At 42.5% G+C, this 14,988-nt stretch overlaps 1 protein-coding gene across 3 annotated transcripts in view; it reads left to right on the plus strand.

The window, feature by feature from the left end:
- LOC120846815 (peripheral plasma membrane protein CASK) overlaps positions 1–14,988 on the plus strand; it is a 463,921-nt gene that overhangs the window by 169,611 nt on the left and 279,322 nt on the right. For 2 of the 3 annotated variants that reach the window (XM_042293965.1, XM_042293966.1), the window contains exons 3-6: positions 6,055–6,160; positions 7,626–7,703; positions 9,154–9,329; positions 10,841–10,912. In XM_042293965.1, the coding sequence (XP_042149899.1) occupies positions 6,055–6,160; positions 7,626–7,703; positions 9,154–9,329; positions 10,841–10,912 (432 nt within the window). The remainder of the gene's footprint in view (positions 1–6,054; positions 6,161–7,625; positions 7,704–9,153; positions 9,330–10,840; positions 10,913–14,988) is intronic. The other variant, XM_042293967.1, reaches the window with a different exon arrangement.

Raw genomic sequence — 14,988 nt, forward strand, 5'->3', positions numbered from 1 at the left:
AACTTTAGTTTTGGTATTTTGTCCGTCCGTTTGTGCATTTCTCATTAAACTTACTGGGGAAACTGAATTGGTGTATACACCAACTCATGTTTACAAACAAACCGGAACACCCGGAGCGCCCCTAGCAGACGCCACCGGCGCTGCGCATGCGCGATGGGGGTGTGGACAAGAAGCTCGCTGTCGCCCATAAACAAACCATTGAAATGCGATGTTGTCGGCGTTGGTGTGAGTCCCCGCGCTCTTTTTCGCGTTGGAATTGTTGATTCTGCGTCCTCCTAACGATGTCTGACTGCTTGAGCAGCATCAGCGAAATTAACGAGGCTCGTTACACCGCAAAACTTTGCGTGAATAATCTGACATGCGGCGATTCATTCCGCGTGGACGCCGCAGGATGTACGCTAAAGCCTGAATCACATGATGAGATTTCGCTCACAATTTTCAGTAGCGACGTCCCTCGGACTGCAAAAGCGTGAACCGTAGCTGAGATGGTCGATGTCGACACTAAAAATCGCAAGCAGAATCTAACCAAGTGAATCAGGCATAACAAGTCGGTGATGGCCACTGGTAACAATGATCAACATCTCCTTGTATCTACTGTTTACGTCCAGCCTGCTTACCAACCTTCAAACTTAAGTCTTTTGAGGCCTGCACTTACTTCTTATCGCAAGTACAGGGCCCACGTTTGGTCTACGGGCCGGTGTCCTCTAAAAGAGCAGACGACAAGCAGAAACGTTTGAAAAAGCAGACGACAGTTCGAACGATCAGGCGACCGTTTGAACTTGAAGACATACTGAACGTAGTCCGCAGGTGCTCCGTACAACTTGACGGTTTTCCGGCGTTCATTTTGGAACAAAACAAATAAATCTGATGGCCAGAAGTATCCGTGAATTCAACCCAAAATGCTTCCCGCCCAAGCAATCGTGGTCCGACGGCGTCTGGTTTTCCCTTTTCACGGCACATATCCACGTTCTCGGACGAACTGAGCGCATAAAAACAGACCTTCAAACCTTTCTCCACCCTTTTGGTACAGCCCCAGTCGCAACATTTTGACAAGAAGGCAGGTTTTTGTCTGGTTCCTTTCAAAACAACGCAGAAATACACGTCTCACATGGGCACTTCCGCCCACAGCCCCGTACCGGAAGTGCGTCCGACGCGCCACCACCGCGCCGTGACGTAACAGAGATGAGTTCGTGTATAAGCCACATGACGTCAGGTCACATGACATCAGTTGACATCACGTGACCTATACACCAATTCAGTTTCCCCGCTAAACTGGGCGGGGAAATTAATGTCACGTGACCCGATGTTACAAAGCCTGTACACCATTTGAGTTTCCCTGCTAAACTTAGCAAAAAAATTAATGTCACGTGACCTGATATTCCGAGGCCTGTACACCTATTCAGTTTCCCCCTAAATTTAGGGGGCAAAGTGAATTGGTGTTTAGGTCACATGACATCAAGTCAAGTGACATCAATTTCCCTTCTAAATTTAGCGGTGAACCTGAATCGGTGCATAGGTTATGCGACCTAAACACCAGTTCACTTTGCCCGCTAAATTTAGCGAGGAAAGGCACTCGACCTGACGTCACGTGACTTGTACTTCTATATGCCCGTGACCTATCAAGCGTATCACACTATAGTCCGTTGCAACCTAAGAACGAAGGGCGACGGTAAGACGGGCCGGGGAAGAGGAAGCAGACGGAACGCTGGAGAAGAGAGAGGGAAACCTCCTTCTCTCTTTAGCATTCCGTCTGCTTCCTCTTCCCCGGCCCGTCTTACCCTCGCCCTTCGTTCTTAGGTTGCAACGGACTATAGACTGTACATTGTCTTATAAGCAAATTATTTGTACCGCGCTACCAAATTTGGGTAGCGCGACAAAGCCTGTTTGATGCGTTGTGTTTATTTGGTGTAGTGATTTTTGTAGTAGGACATTTTACCGAAGTTTGAAACCGTGGCACGCATAGTCGTGCTAACAAACACTTCTGGCGCGCTGAGGTGTCAAAGCGCTCGGATGGTTGTGTGCTGTCCTCTAGCCCGGTACAAAAAGCTGGATGATCAAAATTGTATATCCAGCGCTTTACCCACAATACAACATCTACCACTGCGAATAGACTGTATTCTTTATTATAATTCAGACAAAATAAAAGGAGAGAAAGGAATGTTTCATCAAATTGAAAATAGGAAAGCGAAATTCGAGAACCTCTCGCGTGTGTAGTAAACACTTCAGTGAGAGCGACTCCAAATGTCCTGTTTGTTCCATTGTGTTTTATGAGAGCTAGCCTCGTACTAGTTCCAAGCTGATTTTTTTTTTTTTGTAAACCAGTGAACAAACATTTCCTCGAAATAACTGACAGGAAAAAGCGGTGACTGGCTTTCGGAGTCGTTTTTACTGAATCCCTGCTTATTCACCTGGTCGACACAAAACGTGCGAAATCTCCTCGCAATCAAAGTTTTAAATCTAGTACCGTAAGTTGGTGACGCTTCAGCGTCCCAAAAACTGAGGTATACACCTGCTGTGAATTACAAGTGTTTGTATGTTTAGTTTTGCGGACACAAATGAGCATAATAAGTGATGCACTTCTCAGCGAGCAATCTTAGATTTGTAACGATTCTTAGTAAAAATTTGATAGGACAGATTAATCAATTGCCTGAATTTTCTGGGCCATGGCTGATAATTTAAGAATTTATGAAATTATTTTGCTTTTCTTTCGAGCCGAAGTCGCAATGTGACAAATTTCTTTGCCACATATTTGTTCCAGGAAGAGCTATGTGTCAGTTGCTGACTAGCGTTTGCTCGGCAGCAACTGTCGAGTCGCACTTGGATTGTAGCATCGGTATCGGCAAGCTCGATGTAGCTAAAACAAGTGTGTGTCGCTCTGCAACAGAACTGTGCGCACATGCTCAGTTAAGAAGCCAGCACATGATTTACGCTGGTGAATGCAAAACCTTTTTCTACAGCAGCCTTTAAAAATCTAAAAAATTAAGAATCAGAGACCCTGACGCACGCCATGCAAACTGTAATGTCAAGCTCCAGGCTTGTTTTTGAATGTTTCAGAGATTTCCCCAATATAAAAATTAACTCCGAGGCACTGTTATTCATTAGAAAGATTTTTCACAAAAGCGCCATTCATGCTCAGTCAGCATAGATGCAAACTAACGTAGCACTCCATACTTTGACATAGTGCGTCGTCTGCTCGTATCGTACCAGCCCCGTCACAAGATGGCGCCCTCGACATAGCGCCACCAAAACATCTCGTCACCAATAGGACTTTGCAAATAAAGGGAGCTGCCAATTTTTTATTTTTTATTTTAAGGCTTGTTGCATGCGTCCATTCATCGCTGCTCGATAGCTAAATTTAGCAGGAAGAAATAAATTGTAGTTATATCCCAATTCAATTTCCTCAATAGATTATGCGGGGACCTTTTTCCTCCTAAATTTCACGTGTAAACCTAAAGGCCCGTTCACACTCTTGCGACCGAGTGAGACCTAGAGAGACCAGACCGGTTTCTAAGCCTCTTGCGATCCCTTAGGACCAGCTCTGCTGCATCGCATCCGGTCCTAAGGAGTCGCAAAAGGCTTAAAAACCGGTCTGGTCTCTCTTGGTCTTACTCGGTTGCAAGAGTGTGAACGGCGCTTAACTTCTGTATAATCATACACTAATTCGGCGCCACACACTGCAGAGTCGTACCCTCCTTGGCACGAGCCAAGGAGGGGGCACTCTAGTTCTGTTTTGTGGGCCTTTAGCTGAATTTTTTTAAGATGAAGAATTAGGATCCTCTTGTTTGTTTGTGGTTCTTTCTGAGCCCCAAGCATTACGACACGGTCCTGTTATGTGACAATATATTTGTGTTGTTACATCTTTGCGTTTACGAAATGCTACTCTGAAAAGCGCGAACGGGGCGACTGTTTGGCAGGGGCGTTTTGCAGACGAAACACTACCCTAAGTAGTATACAGTTATTTTAGCGATCTTCGCGATCCAAAGAAGTAGAAAAGTGCACAAGAATGCAGTATTTCAAGCAAGACATGCTCTAGCACGTCAGAACAGATGTTACCTGCAGGAGCTTCCCCTAGCTAGATAGAGCATTAGCGCCAAAGAAGCACAACATATTGACGCTTGGCCACCCTGCCTGCCGGCGATTTGATACCTTTAGTATATTCTTTGTTTCCTCTGTCAGCGATGATATGGGCACTTTGTCGCTAGGTAACGTTCTGGGGCTGATCTGAAAGTTTTGGCTTAAAAGCTTTGTTTTTAAGCCGAAACTTTTAAACCAAGACTGCTTTTAAGCCAGACCGTGTTTACATTTCTTTTTATGCTTTTCATAAACATGCTTCCATTACCTATGATTTTTTTCATTACTTGACTAAAACATGTTACTATAAATATTATGTATGTTTTAATTTTTTTATTTTACCGGTGTAAAAAAAACAAAAACACTTTATTATCTAGGTCGTTAGTACTAACCATGCTTGATCCCCTGAAGTCTGTGCCTAAAAAGTCACGAAGCTTGGGAATAAATAGTGTTTATAATTGGTCGAGAGCGTTTTATGGTGGCTTTGATCTGGGTTTTTTTTAGTTGCGAAATGCTGGGCGACGCCGAATTATGTTAAGCTATAAAGTGTGTTCTAATAGTTTCTCCTCTTATTGCCCCAGATTAGTTAACAAACAAATGATGCTCGGAATAACATGCATTCATATGATGCGTTCAAAGGCACTATAGGAAACATTAATGTAGATTATAAGTTGATTCTTGTTGTTCCAGTCTGTGTCCTTTGTTATGGCGATTCCGTCTTCTGGACTTTCGCAGAAGCTAATTGTGCCAATTAGCCTTGGAGAATGTTGTTTGAAAAGCCGGGGTTTCCAATGGTACACTTGTCTGCCGGGAGCAGTTCTGCTCCTTTTCTGTCCTTTCCGAACTTGTTTTAGTGTGACTACATACTTCATGTACTTTGAATTGCAAATGTCCTTTGTCAGAAATTCTTGAAAAAAACACTTCCTGAAATTGTTCCTGTCATTGTGACTCCAACAAATTCGTATATATTATTGTCTTACAATTTTCTTTTTCTTTAAATTTGAAGTTGAAATGTGGGAATAAACCTAGTTGTACTCTTTGTTTTATGGGCGATTAGCGAAATGTTAACAGCTGCCATTATGTTTAAGGGTATATTGTCATAAACAAACATAGGAATTGATTGTGAAACTGAAAATAAATATTTGTATGAGGCGAACTTGTGCCTACAAACTTGAACAGATTCCAGCATCTGTAAGACACAAAAGGGTGATTGTCCTGAACAAGCGCCTTGCTTCTGCTTTTATACACCCAGTATGTTCAAGAATGTTCTGAATCGGTGACAGCCGAAATTGGCCTGGAATTTTCTAGAATAGCAAAGGGTGATAAAAGAAAGGACTGGGCCTTGCAGGTTCCAGCCTCGTTCCTACGCACAACAGCCACGGGCGTTGCTAAAAATGCCACACACGCGGCAAATATGATAGTTTGTAGTGCTTGACCCTCTGCAAATCTGGCCAAACTACATACAGTAATTTTTATATTTTCAATAATGTGAAATCTGTTTAAATCCAGTTAAATTCGCATCTAATTAGTACACAACTTGCTGCCACGTCCCACGTCCCATGTAGCATTTATATTTTAGGTGACTGTACTCTTTAGCGATAACTCCATACCACAGTATAAATAATTGGAAGAACACAAACCACAAGACGGACAAGACGATTTCCCAACTGTGTTTTGTGTTCTTCTGTTATCCTTACCAGCACGCTCTCCATTCCGAGTTCCACTTCACAGTCTTCAGATGTTGATCATGAGTTAATTGTAATACTTACTATAGTGTGTGAATGATACTATCTATAATATATTTTAATAGTAACTGGCAGCCGTGGTGATTTGGATGAGCCAGTGCAACTTGATAATTAACCGAGTCATTGCTAGCAAGAAACCACTTCAAGTTTATTTTTATTTCTTAAGAATGATGTGGTCATTGTGTAATGTGTAAGTATCATACTTGCTTTTGACTTATCTTTGTCTTTTCTTTTCCAGACTTAAAGCGAGAAGCCACCATCTGCCACATGCTCAAACATCCACACATTGTTGAACTGTTGGAAACATACAGCTCCGAAGGAATGCTCTACATGGTGTTTGAGTAGTAAGTTTTCCGGCTATTAATTTATGTTATACGGCGTGCAAGTTGGTCTGCTTCTTGCACACCTCATGCATTTGTTTACCCCCAAACACACCCACATGCTTTTGTTTCCGGCAGACCAATGAGGGCGCGCACTTGGCTGCCTCGCCATCGCGCGTTTCCTGCGCATTCTCTATGCTGCCCTTCGATTGGCATGCTCCTGTTTGCCTTCCAATACACCACAGTGGTATTTTGAAATACTTGCCCCCCGTATTGTGGTGCTGCTTTGGTCCACTTAATCTTGTTTGAATTCCCGTACCTGCTGCTTATTTGTGTTATTGCGGTGCAGCTCTGGTGCACTTTGATTTTTTTTTAATTCCCGTACCTGCTGCCTTTTTATGCTATTGTGATGCAGCTTTTGTGGCCATTCATTTATTGCAAATAACTTAGTCAAGGACAACTAGACTGGAAACCTTGACATATGTTGAAGTTCATTGATATTAACAAAATACAAATCAAAGTGCCATAAATATGGAGGCACAAACCCTCTATTGAATTGCTTGTAATTTTTTTTGTATACAGCGACGCAAAAGTTCTAATGATCCCCACCTGCAAGAACTCCAAACGAAGAAAATGGCCAGTGTACACAGACATGTACTCTTTTAGCCACCGCAGTAACACAAAAATATAATTATAATTCCGGCCCCATTTTACAAAGTTGATGGGAATAGGAAATGCTTAGTTTGGAATTAGTTATATAAAAACATCGCCAAAAATCATGTCTTTTTATATGTACGACACATCAAAGCCGTGCAGCGTAAAGCATAAGCTGGGTCACTAGCCACTACCTTAATTGTTTGCTTTTCAGCTTAAAGTAGCTACAGCAGAGCCTTATATGTGTTTAATACAATCCCCAGCGCGACCACGCATATTTTAATGCGCCTGGAGGTGAGCCTCTCCTGATGTAGTGTTTGTACTGCAAGAAACCGGTAGCGCGAGGAGCCGCAAATATGCAGGGTGTTTTTGCTATTACCAGGTGCATTATCGGTGGGCTAGACTTTGTAGTTTATATATTGCACCACTTTGGTATATTGAAATTTGTTTTATTATTTTTGCCCTGATAGTTTAAAATACTGAATATAATTTATGTTAATTTATGCAGGAAAGCTTATGAAACCTTTGCAAAGCAATGGAATCGGGCCCTAATTATTCTGGTCTTTGTGGAAAACAAATTATGACCGCTATACTAGGGGGAAATCTTTTAATTTTGTATTTAGTCATATTTTTGTATCATCTATTTACTAAAATAACTCTTGTGACCCATCGTATCATTTACTACATGCTCAAATAACTCTTGTGGTCTCTTTTCGCCCTTGCAATGTAGGTATTACAATTATGACTGGGTTTAACAGTTTCTTAAAGATCCTGTCATTGTATTCTATTGAGTATGAAATGTGTGGTCTTATTGCTTGATTTTTGTCCTTTTCAGTATGGAAGGGGCAGATTTATGCTTTGAGATTGTGAAAAGAGCCACTGCAGGATTTGTCTACAGTGAAGCTGTCTCCAGGTATTTAGTGTAGCATTTTATGAAACTAAAATATTGCCTTTTTGTACTTAGTCATTATGGTCTTTTCTTTATATATTGCTTTCAAAATGGTACCAACTTGAAGATATATCTGATTTGCCATCCTGGTTTTAGCCAGTCTATCATAAATAAACTTGTACATACTAGCTTTATGATAATCTTCAAATGGTTGTTATTTTTGAGTACTGTAGACAATCTTAATGATTGTCCTAATTAGGTTGAATGTTTAGCTTTTTTCGTTAATCAGTGTTTGTAAAGAACCTTTGGTAAATGCATTTCAGGCCCCTAATATTTTATAATTCCTGTGCACTTCAGAGTTTTTACCACTTTTGGTAGAAATGACAAATATGCCAATGTATTTCATGCACAATTATTATGGAATGCAGTCTAATGTTCATTCTTTGGTCAAATATGGCCCTTGTGCTACTAAAACATATTACTATTAAAATCCAATGGTTGTAGTGCCAGAACAGTTTCATACTAAAGTAGTGTTATCTGGTAGCATTAAGTGAAGCCAATTTATCATTGCAATGAAATAAGACTATCCACACATTCTGTTAATTGCGATCATGTTTAGCATTTCAAATTTTCTTGAAGTATCCCTTTAATTTGGAGGATTTAAGGACTATCCTACCTCCTCAGAATAATCCATCAATAGAAGTTGAACAAAAGTAAAAGTGAGATCTTTTTTGAATGCGCAGTTTAGTTTTCAGATTTTAGTACTAAACTTTTAGCATGTTCTTTAATTGACGTGAATTGTAAACACACATTTTATGCCTTTTTCATTTACAAGTTGTAACCTGTAATTTGTAATGATATCACTGGAACAATATAGTTCCTGTAGACACAATATTCATAATTTATTAATGAGCTGGAATCTTACCTAGCATAATGTTAAGGCTCATGCCAATCTTAATGTTGTAAAAAGAAAGGACGATTATTAATCCAGGGAGTGTGCCGACATTCTCAACAAAAAGTCTTAAACCGCTCATGCGAGTGTAATATTTCCTGGACTATAGATTGAATTTCACATGGTGCAGACTATACGAGGATTTGTCTTTTTTAGATAATTTCTTTTTTAGATAATTTAGATAATCATTTCACATGGTGCAGACTGTACGAGGATTTGTCTTCTTTAGATAATTTCTTTTTTAGATAATTTCTTATGACAAAAAGTAACAGATTTTGTGAAGGGCAGGGTATGTAAGGATTAGTGTATTATACGAGCTTCTTTGTGAGCTGATAAAGCGGACATTTATTAAGATGTGCTGCATATAAGAATTTTTATGTATGGACAAGGCAGTTAGTACGGACTATGCACTAACTGTGGACTATGCACTAGGTGTGGACTATCGACGGAACATGCGGTACTTGAACCCACATCTTTCCAGGGTCCGTGATTTGTGCGAGCAACTTTGGTTCTTTATTGCAGCCATTACATGCGCCAAATTTTGGAAGCCCTGAGGTACTGCCACGAGAACGACATAATTCACAGGGACATCAAGCCACACTGTGTCCTTTTGGCTACGAGGGAAAACTCTGCACCTGTCAAACTGGGGGGATTTGGTGCTGCCATTCAGCTTGAGTGCGACTACATCTATAGCGGTGGTGAGGGTGCTGCCTTCTTTTAATTGGGATAGTATGCTCTCACCTTTTGCAGCTGATCGTTGCATGCTCTGTGTTCAATGACTCAAAAAGTCTCTCGAATCACCCATCAATCCATTCTATGTGCACCAAAAAGCATGCAATGGCACGAGCAGAAATTTTACACGTTTTTGGGGAGGTAGGACGGTTTTCTTTTTGTCGGCTTATTCCCGCCGAAACTAAAAGAGTACAACACAAAGTCTGCTGACCCTCATCATGGCATTTGCTTTTGTGAAGCTTAATTTATGTTTGTTCACTGTATCCACCACAAGCCAGCACCCAAAAGCATGCTTTGCTGATGCAACATATTGACTGATAATTTTTAGTGACTTTAGGAGCAATTTTTTTTAAAAGAGCACTTTCATAGCAGCACAGACCTTTTTATTTCTGAAAGTGACCTCACTGAATGATGGTATGTGTAGCCTTCCACACATGTTCTATTAGCTGTTTCAGACATTTATATGTTTAGTATTTGCCGGTATGCAATGCAGAGTACAGTAATTCTATTGAGGACAGTTGTAACATTTTCAACAGGACAAGACTGCTAGACATGGCTTTGGTTGAAACTTGCAAACTTCTTTGTTTTGTAGATATTGAAATAAAAAAAAATTGTTAAATATTAGATAAATATATTCTCTCCCATTAAAACTATTTTTACCAAAATATCACTTTAGACTAGTTGGTTTTATGAAGTAATAACAATTTCATGCTGCCTGTCAGAGTATATCACAATAATTTCATAGCTTCCATCAAAATGAACAGCAAAATGAAGCAAGTCAAAACCTCCATAATTTAACTTCAGTGACACCATGAAGATTTTCTCTTACTGCTCTGGGATGCTTTATCTAGGACAAGAGTAAAACCCTGGAATTCAAATTACCGTATTTACTCGCATATTGGTCGATACGTCGTATAGGTCGACCCCCTAACTTCGGGACCCCCGAAAAAAAAAAAAAGTTGAAAAATATAATATTGGGATTCGCGTATTGGTCGACCCCCCAGTTTTGATGAGGCGATTTTTGAAAAACAGGTCGACCTATACGCGAGTAAATACGGTACACATGTAATAAAGCTTGTTTTCTAAAGTTCCATTTCTTTGATTAAACATTCTGACAGGTGAATTTTGGTTCATTGCACAGCTTTTTGGACTGGCATTGCTCGTAATTTGTTGAAAAAAAAGAAATGCACTCTGGGTCATGAGGCAAGCAAGTCACTTCCCAGATAAATGCTGCCCTCACTAGCATGTTCAGTTGCATGTGTTAAGGAGTGTCCTATAATGAAAACAGCTGATTTTACAGATATTTTAATGTTTTAAAGTGATTTTTTGTTTGCTGCTTGATTGTTGTGTTGCATTTCTGTTGGAAATTGTTCTGCTGAGAATGGAAAGCCAATTCTTGAATTTTCTGGGCTGCTGGTGCCGTCATTGCACAGGCTTTGTTCATTTGGTTGTCGTCTCTGTCCCCCGTTCTGTGCAGAGAAAGCAATGTCTATGTATGGAGAAAACCTAAGCCTTGCATGTCGGAAATACTTCAAATGTGACTTGCTAGGTAAGAAATATGCTGGTGTTTTGCCTTTTGTTGCATTGTTTGTATAGTTATGTCAGCCCCCTTTTTTGCTGTATATATTGAGTTCACATTACAACACAGTGGGGCTGTATCATATTGGTGTGTTGCAAATGATAGCATTGATCCTATGTTGCAATTTTTTACTCTGCTTTGGGAATATTGCATTGACTTAGACACAATTGATCCACTAGGTGTACTTGTCTAAAGCAAACTTGGCACTTGTTTGAGTTACAGGCATGTAGGATATTACAGTACACTCTCATTAATTCAAACTCCGGGAAGTCACATATTTTAGTTTGAATTATCGGAAATTCATGTAAGTATGATACTAGACAGCATTATGTCTTGTTACATGAAGAAATGAACACATACAAAGCAGATTTTTGCCAGTTTCCTCTATATAGGCCTAATTATAAGCAAGTACAGGCATAACACATTGGTGAAAGAACTGAACTTTGTCTTTGTAGATGTCCAGAACACCGGATGCGGACTATAGTCCGCAAAAACGCATTTTGCGTATGTCGGGTATTGCGAGGATACGGGAATACAGCAGACTCATTAATTTGAACTCCAAGAAGCCACGAATTTTGTTTAAATTATTGCTCGTTGGAATTATCAGAAATTCATCTAAATATGATGCAAGATAAAATTATATGTCATATGAACGACTACACACACGAAGCAGATATTTAGTGATTTCCTCAGATAGGCTTACTGATCATAAGCAGGTATGCGATACATAACACATTTGTGAAATGTATGACATAAGCTTATTTATCCCTTAAAAATGTTGTTTCGTGGACTGTTTAGACAGCAGATCACAACTCAAAACAAAATTAACTTGGTTCTTCAGGCCAAGAGGTTGTCTAATGTGGACTATTAAGCAGGGAACACATGAGCAATGAAAACTGGCACCGCGCGGCAGTTTCCATAGCAACTTGCGCGGACGCTGTGACGTGGACCTATGCCATGCCGCTACGTCACAGCGTCCGCGCAAGTTACTATGGATGTTTGCGCGGTGCCCCTTTTTCAGAGCTCATGTATGCCCCCTTGAGCCCCGTTGAGTTCGCTTCTCACCGAGCACCGGTGCACCGCGGAGAAGCAACACCCGTGGAAGCACGTTTTGCGGGTGTTGCTTCTCTGCAGCGCAGCAGCGCTCGGAAAGAAGCGCACTCAACGGGGCCGCGAGAACCAAAAGTATGAATTAAGCGAAAACGCCGTTCGAATTAAGCGGCTTATAAATACATTAAAAAGATAGCGAGACAACCAAAATTTTCAAAACTGTTTGAATTAACCGGAAGTATGAAATATCCGAGTTTTAATTATCGCGACCCTACTGTAGTTAAATGCTGTTTCAGCCATAAAACGTTTGAAGACAGAATAACCGAGTGTTCATTCATTTTTTGGTCCTAAAATCAAAGTTCCTGTGATGAAAAAAAAAGTTTAATTGTTGTCCCAAATTGGTGGCTGAATAACCTCGGATAGGTCTTGGCATTATTCTTGACAGTATTAATAGTTCACTATCTTGTCAACTATATTATCACATACGTTTGTAGCATATAGACATCTTTCTTAACATGGTTATTAAGAACAAGCAGACACAATCATGATATTTTTAGCATGATTCTCATTAGTGCACCCCCCCCCCCCCCCCATCTTCCTTTGCCTAGTAGAACTTTGAGAGCAAAAAGGTGCACGGCAGAATTAATTGCTTATTGATGCGGTTTGCGTACGGACTAGTCTGTTTCAGAAAATGGCTTGATTAAAGTTGGAGTGTAGCTTTTAAGAAACTGTAGTAATTAACAAGCATAAGGCAACCTCATTTACATGACAAAAATGAGCTGATTGTTGAACAAATAGTAATAATGTTAAATGTATTATTGAGGTCATAAGCACTGTGCATGTACAGGCCTGCAAAGCATGCATCTGCTGTGTAACTCAGCACAATATTGTCACGGGTGGTGACCAAAAGAAACAATAAATACACAGAAAGAAATAGACGTTTAATGTGGCGAACTTGTGCCAAAAATAAAAGGAAATAGAAAAATAACAACAGAGCGTCGCGGGCGTCGAAGGCGGCGAAGCAGCAAGGTCGAACGCTGAGGCGAAACTGACTCGACAAGGTCGCGGGCGGCCTCTTATCTAGAGTGCTCCGCTATCTCGAAGATTCGGCGAAAGCGGTTCGAGCGTCGCGTGATCGGGCGAGAATGAACACGCACTTTCTAGAAAACAAAAGCAGGGATAAATGATAGAAGTTACGTGCGGTACATGAATAAACGGGATCTTTCTGGAGGACCGTGACCGAGCGTTGCTTTCTCAGCCTTGCGCGCGGCATTACCCCCCCCTTTAAAAGTGCATCGCCCCGATGCAGTGTAAAACAAATCAAAATAAAAAAAGAACGATAAACTAAAGAGTCTTTTGGAGCACAAAAGGTCCACAGTCCTATCGAGCGTAGTACGGCTTCAGGCGCACGACGTGGACGACCTCAGGTCGTGGTGGGCGACGTGACGATGTTCGTGTTCCGTCGGGCATCACCTCGTAGTTCAGATCCCCGAGTCGACGAAGCACTTTGTAGGGTCCAAAGTATCGTTTCAGCAATTTCTCACTGAGGCCGCGGCGACGGATGGGCGTCCATACCCACACCCTATCTCCGGGCTGGAAGTGGACGTCCCTGCGACGAAGGTTGTAGCGGCCGGCGTCGACGCGTTGCTGGTCTTGAATTAGGAGTCGGGCGAGCTGGCGAACTTCTTCGGCGCGTTGAGCAACCGCCTGGGCGTCGTCGCTCTCGTTGTCAGATGGCTCATGGGGCAGCATGGCGTCCAGCATGGTCGTTACCTTCCGACCATGTACCAGCTGGAAAGGGGTGAATCCAGTGGTCTCTTGAACCGCCGTATTGTAGGCGAACGTGACGTAGGGCAGCACCTCGTCCCACGTCTTGTGCTCTACGTCGACGTACATAGAGATCATATCGGCGATTGTCTTGTTGAGTCGCTCGGTCAGTCCGTTGGTCTGCGGGTGGTATGCAGTGGTTCGACGATGGCCGGTGCCACTGAGACGAAGGATCTCTTGCGTCAGCTGGGCCATGAACGAAGATCCGCGATCTGTAATCAGAACCTCGGGAGCGCCGTGCCGGAGGACGATGGACTCGATGAAAAACTTGGCGACTTCCACAGCAGTCCCTGAAGGAAGAGCTTTCGTTTCGGCGTACCGCGTGAGATAATCTGTGGCGACGATGATCCAGCGGTTCCCCGACGTCGAAGGCGGAAAAGGACCAAGTAGATCCATTCCGATCTGCTGGAAGGGTGTAGTTGGAGGAGAAATGGGCTGCAGAAGTCCGGCCGGCCTCGTCGGCGGTTTCTTGCGTCGCTGGCACTCGTGGCATGATCGTGTGTATAGGTGGACGGTCTTGGGGAGCTTCGGCCAGTAATACTTTTCACGAATACGGGCCAGTGTCCGGCTGTAACCAAGGTGTCCGGATGTCGGGTCGTCGTGGCAGGCTTGGAAGATCTCCTCTCGAAGGTCACTCGGGATTACCAGCAACCAAGGTGTGTTGTTGTTGCCGAAGTTCTCTTTGTAGAGTACACCTTGTCGGATGGCGAAGGTCGGCAGTACTCGTGAGAAGACACGTGGCACGGTACTCCTGCCCCCTTCCAGGTGCTCGATTAATGCGCGCAGCTCAGGATCGTCCCGTTGACGTCGTGCCATATCGTCGGTGTTCACTGCTCCTAGAAAGCACTCGTCGTCATTGTCGTCGCTGCAGCCGGAAGGGGTTTCGACGGGGGCTCTGGACAGGCAGTCGGCGTCGCTGTGCTTGCGGCCTGACTTATAAACCACTGTCATGTTGAACTCTTGTAGTCGAAGACTCCATCGAGCGAGGCGTCCTGACGGGTCCTTCAGCTTCGCAAGCCAGCAGAGCGAGTGGTGGTCCGTGACTACACGGAACGGGCTGCCGTACAAGTACGGACGAAACTTCGTTATTGCCCAGACGACCGCAAGGCATTCTTTCTCAGTTGTGGAGTAATTTTTCTCCGCCTTGGACAATGTCCGACTTGCGTAGG

This window comes from Ixodes scapularis, unplaced genomic scaffold (assembly GCF_016920785.2).
Source record: "Ixodes scapularis isolate PalLabHiFi unplaced genomic scaffold, ASM1692078v2 PGA_scaffold5__190_contigs__length_132052651, whole genome shotgun sequence".
Taxonomy (NCBI): domain Eukaryota; kingdom Metazoa; phylum Arthropoda; class Arachnida; order Ixodida; family Ixodidae; genus Ixodes; species Ixodes scapularis.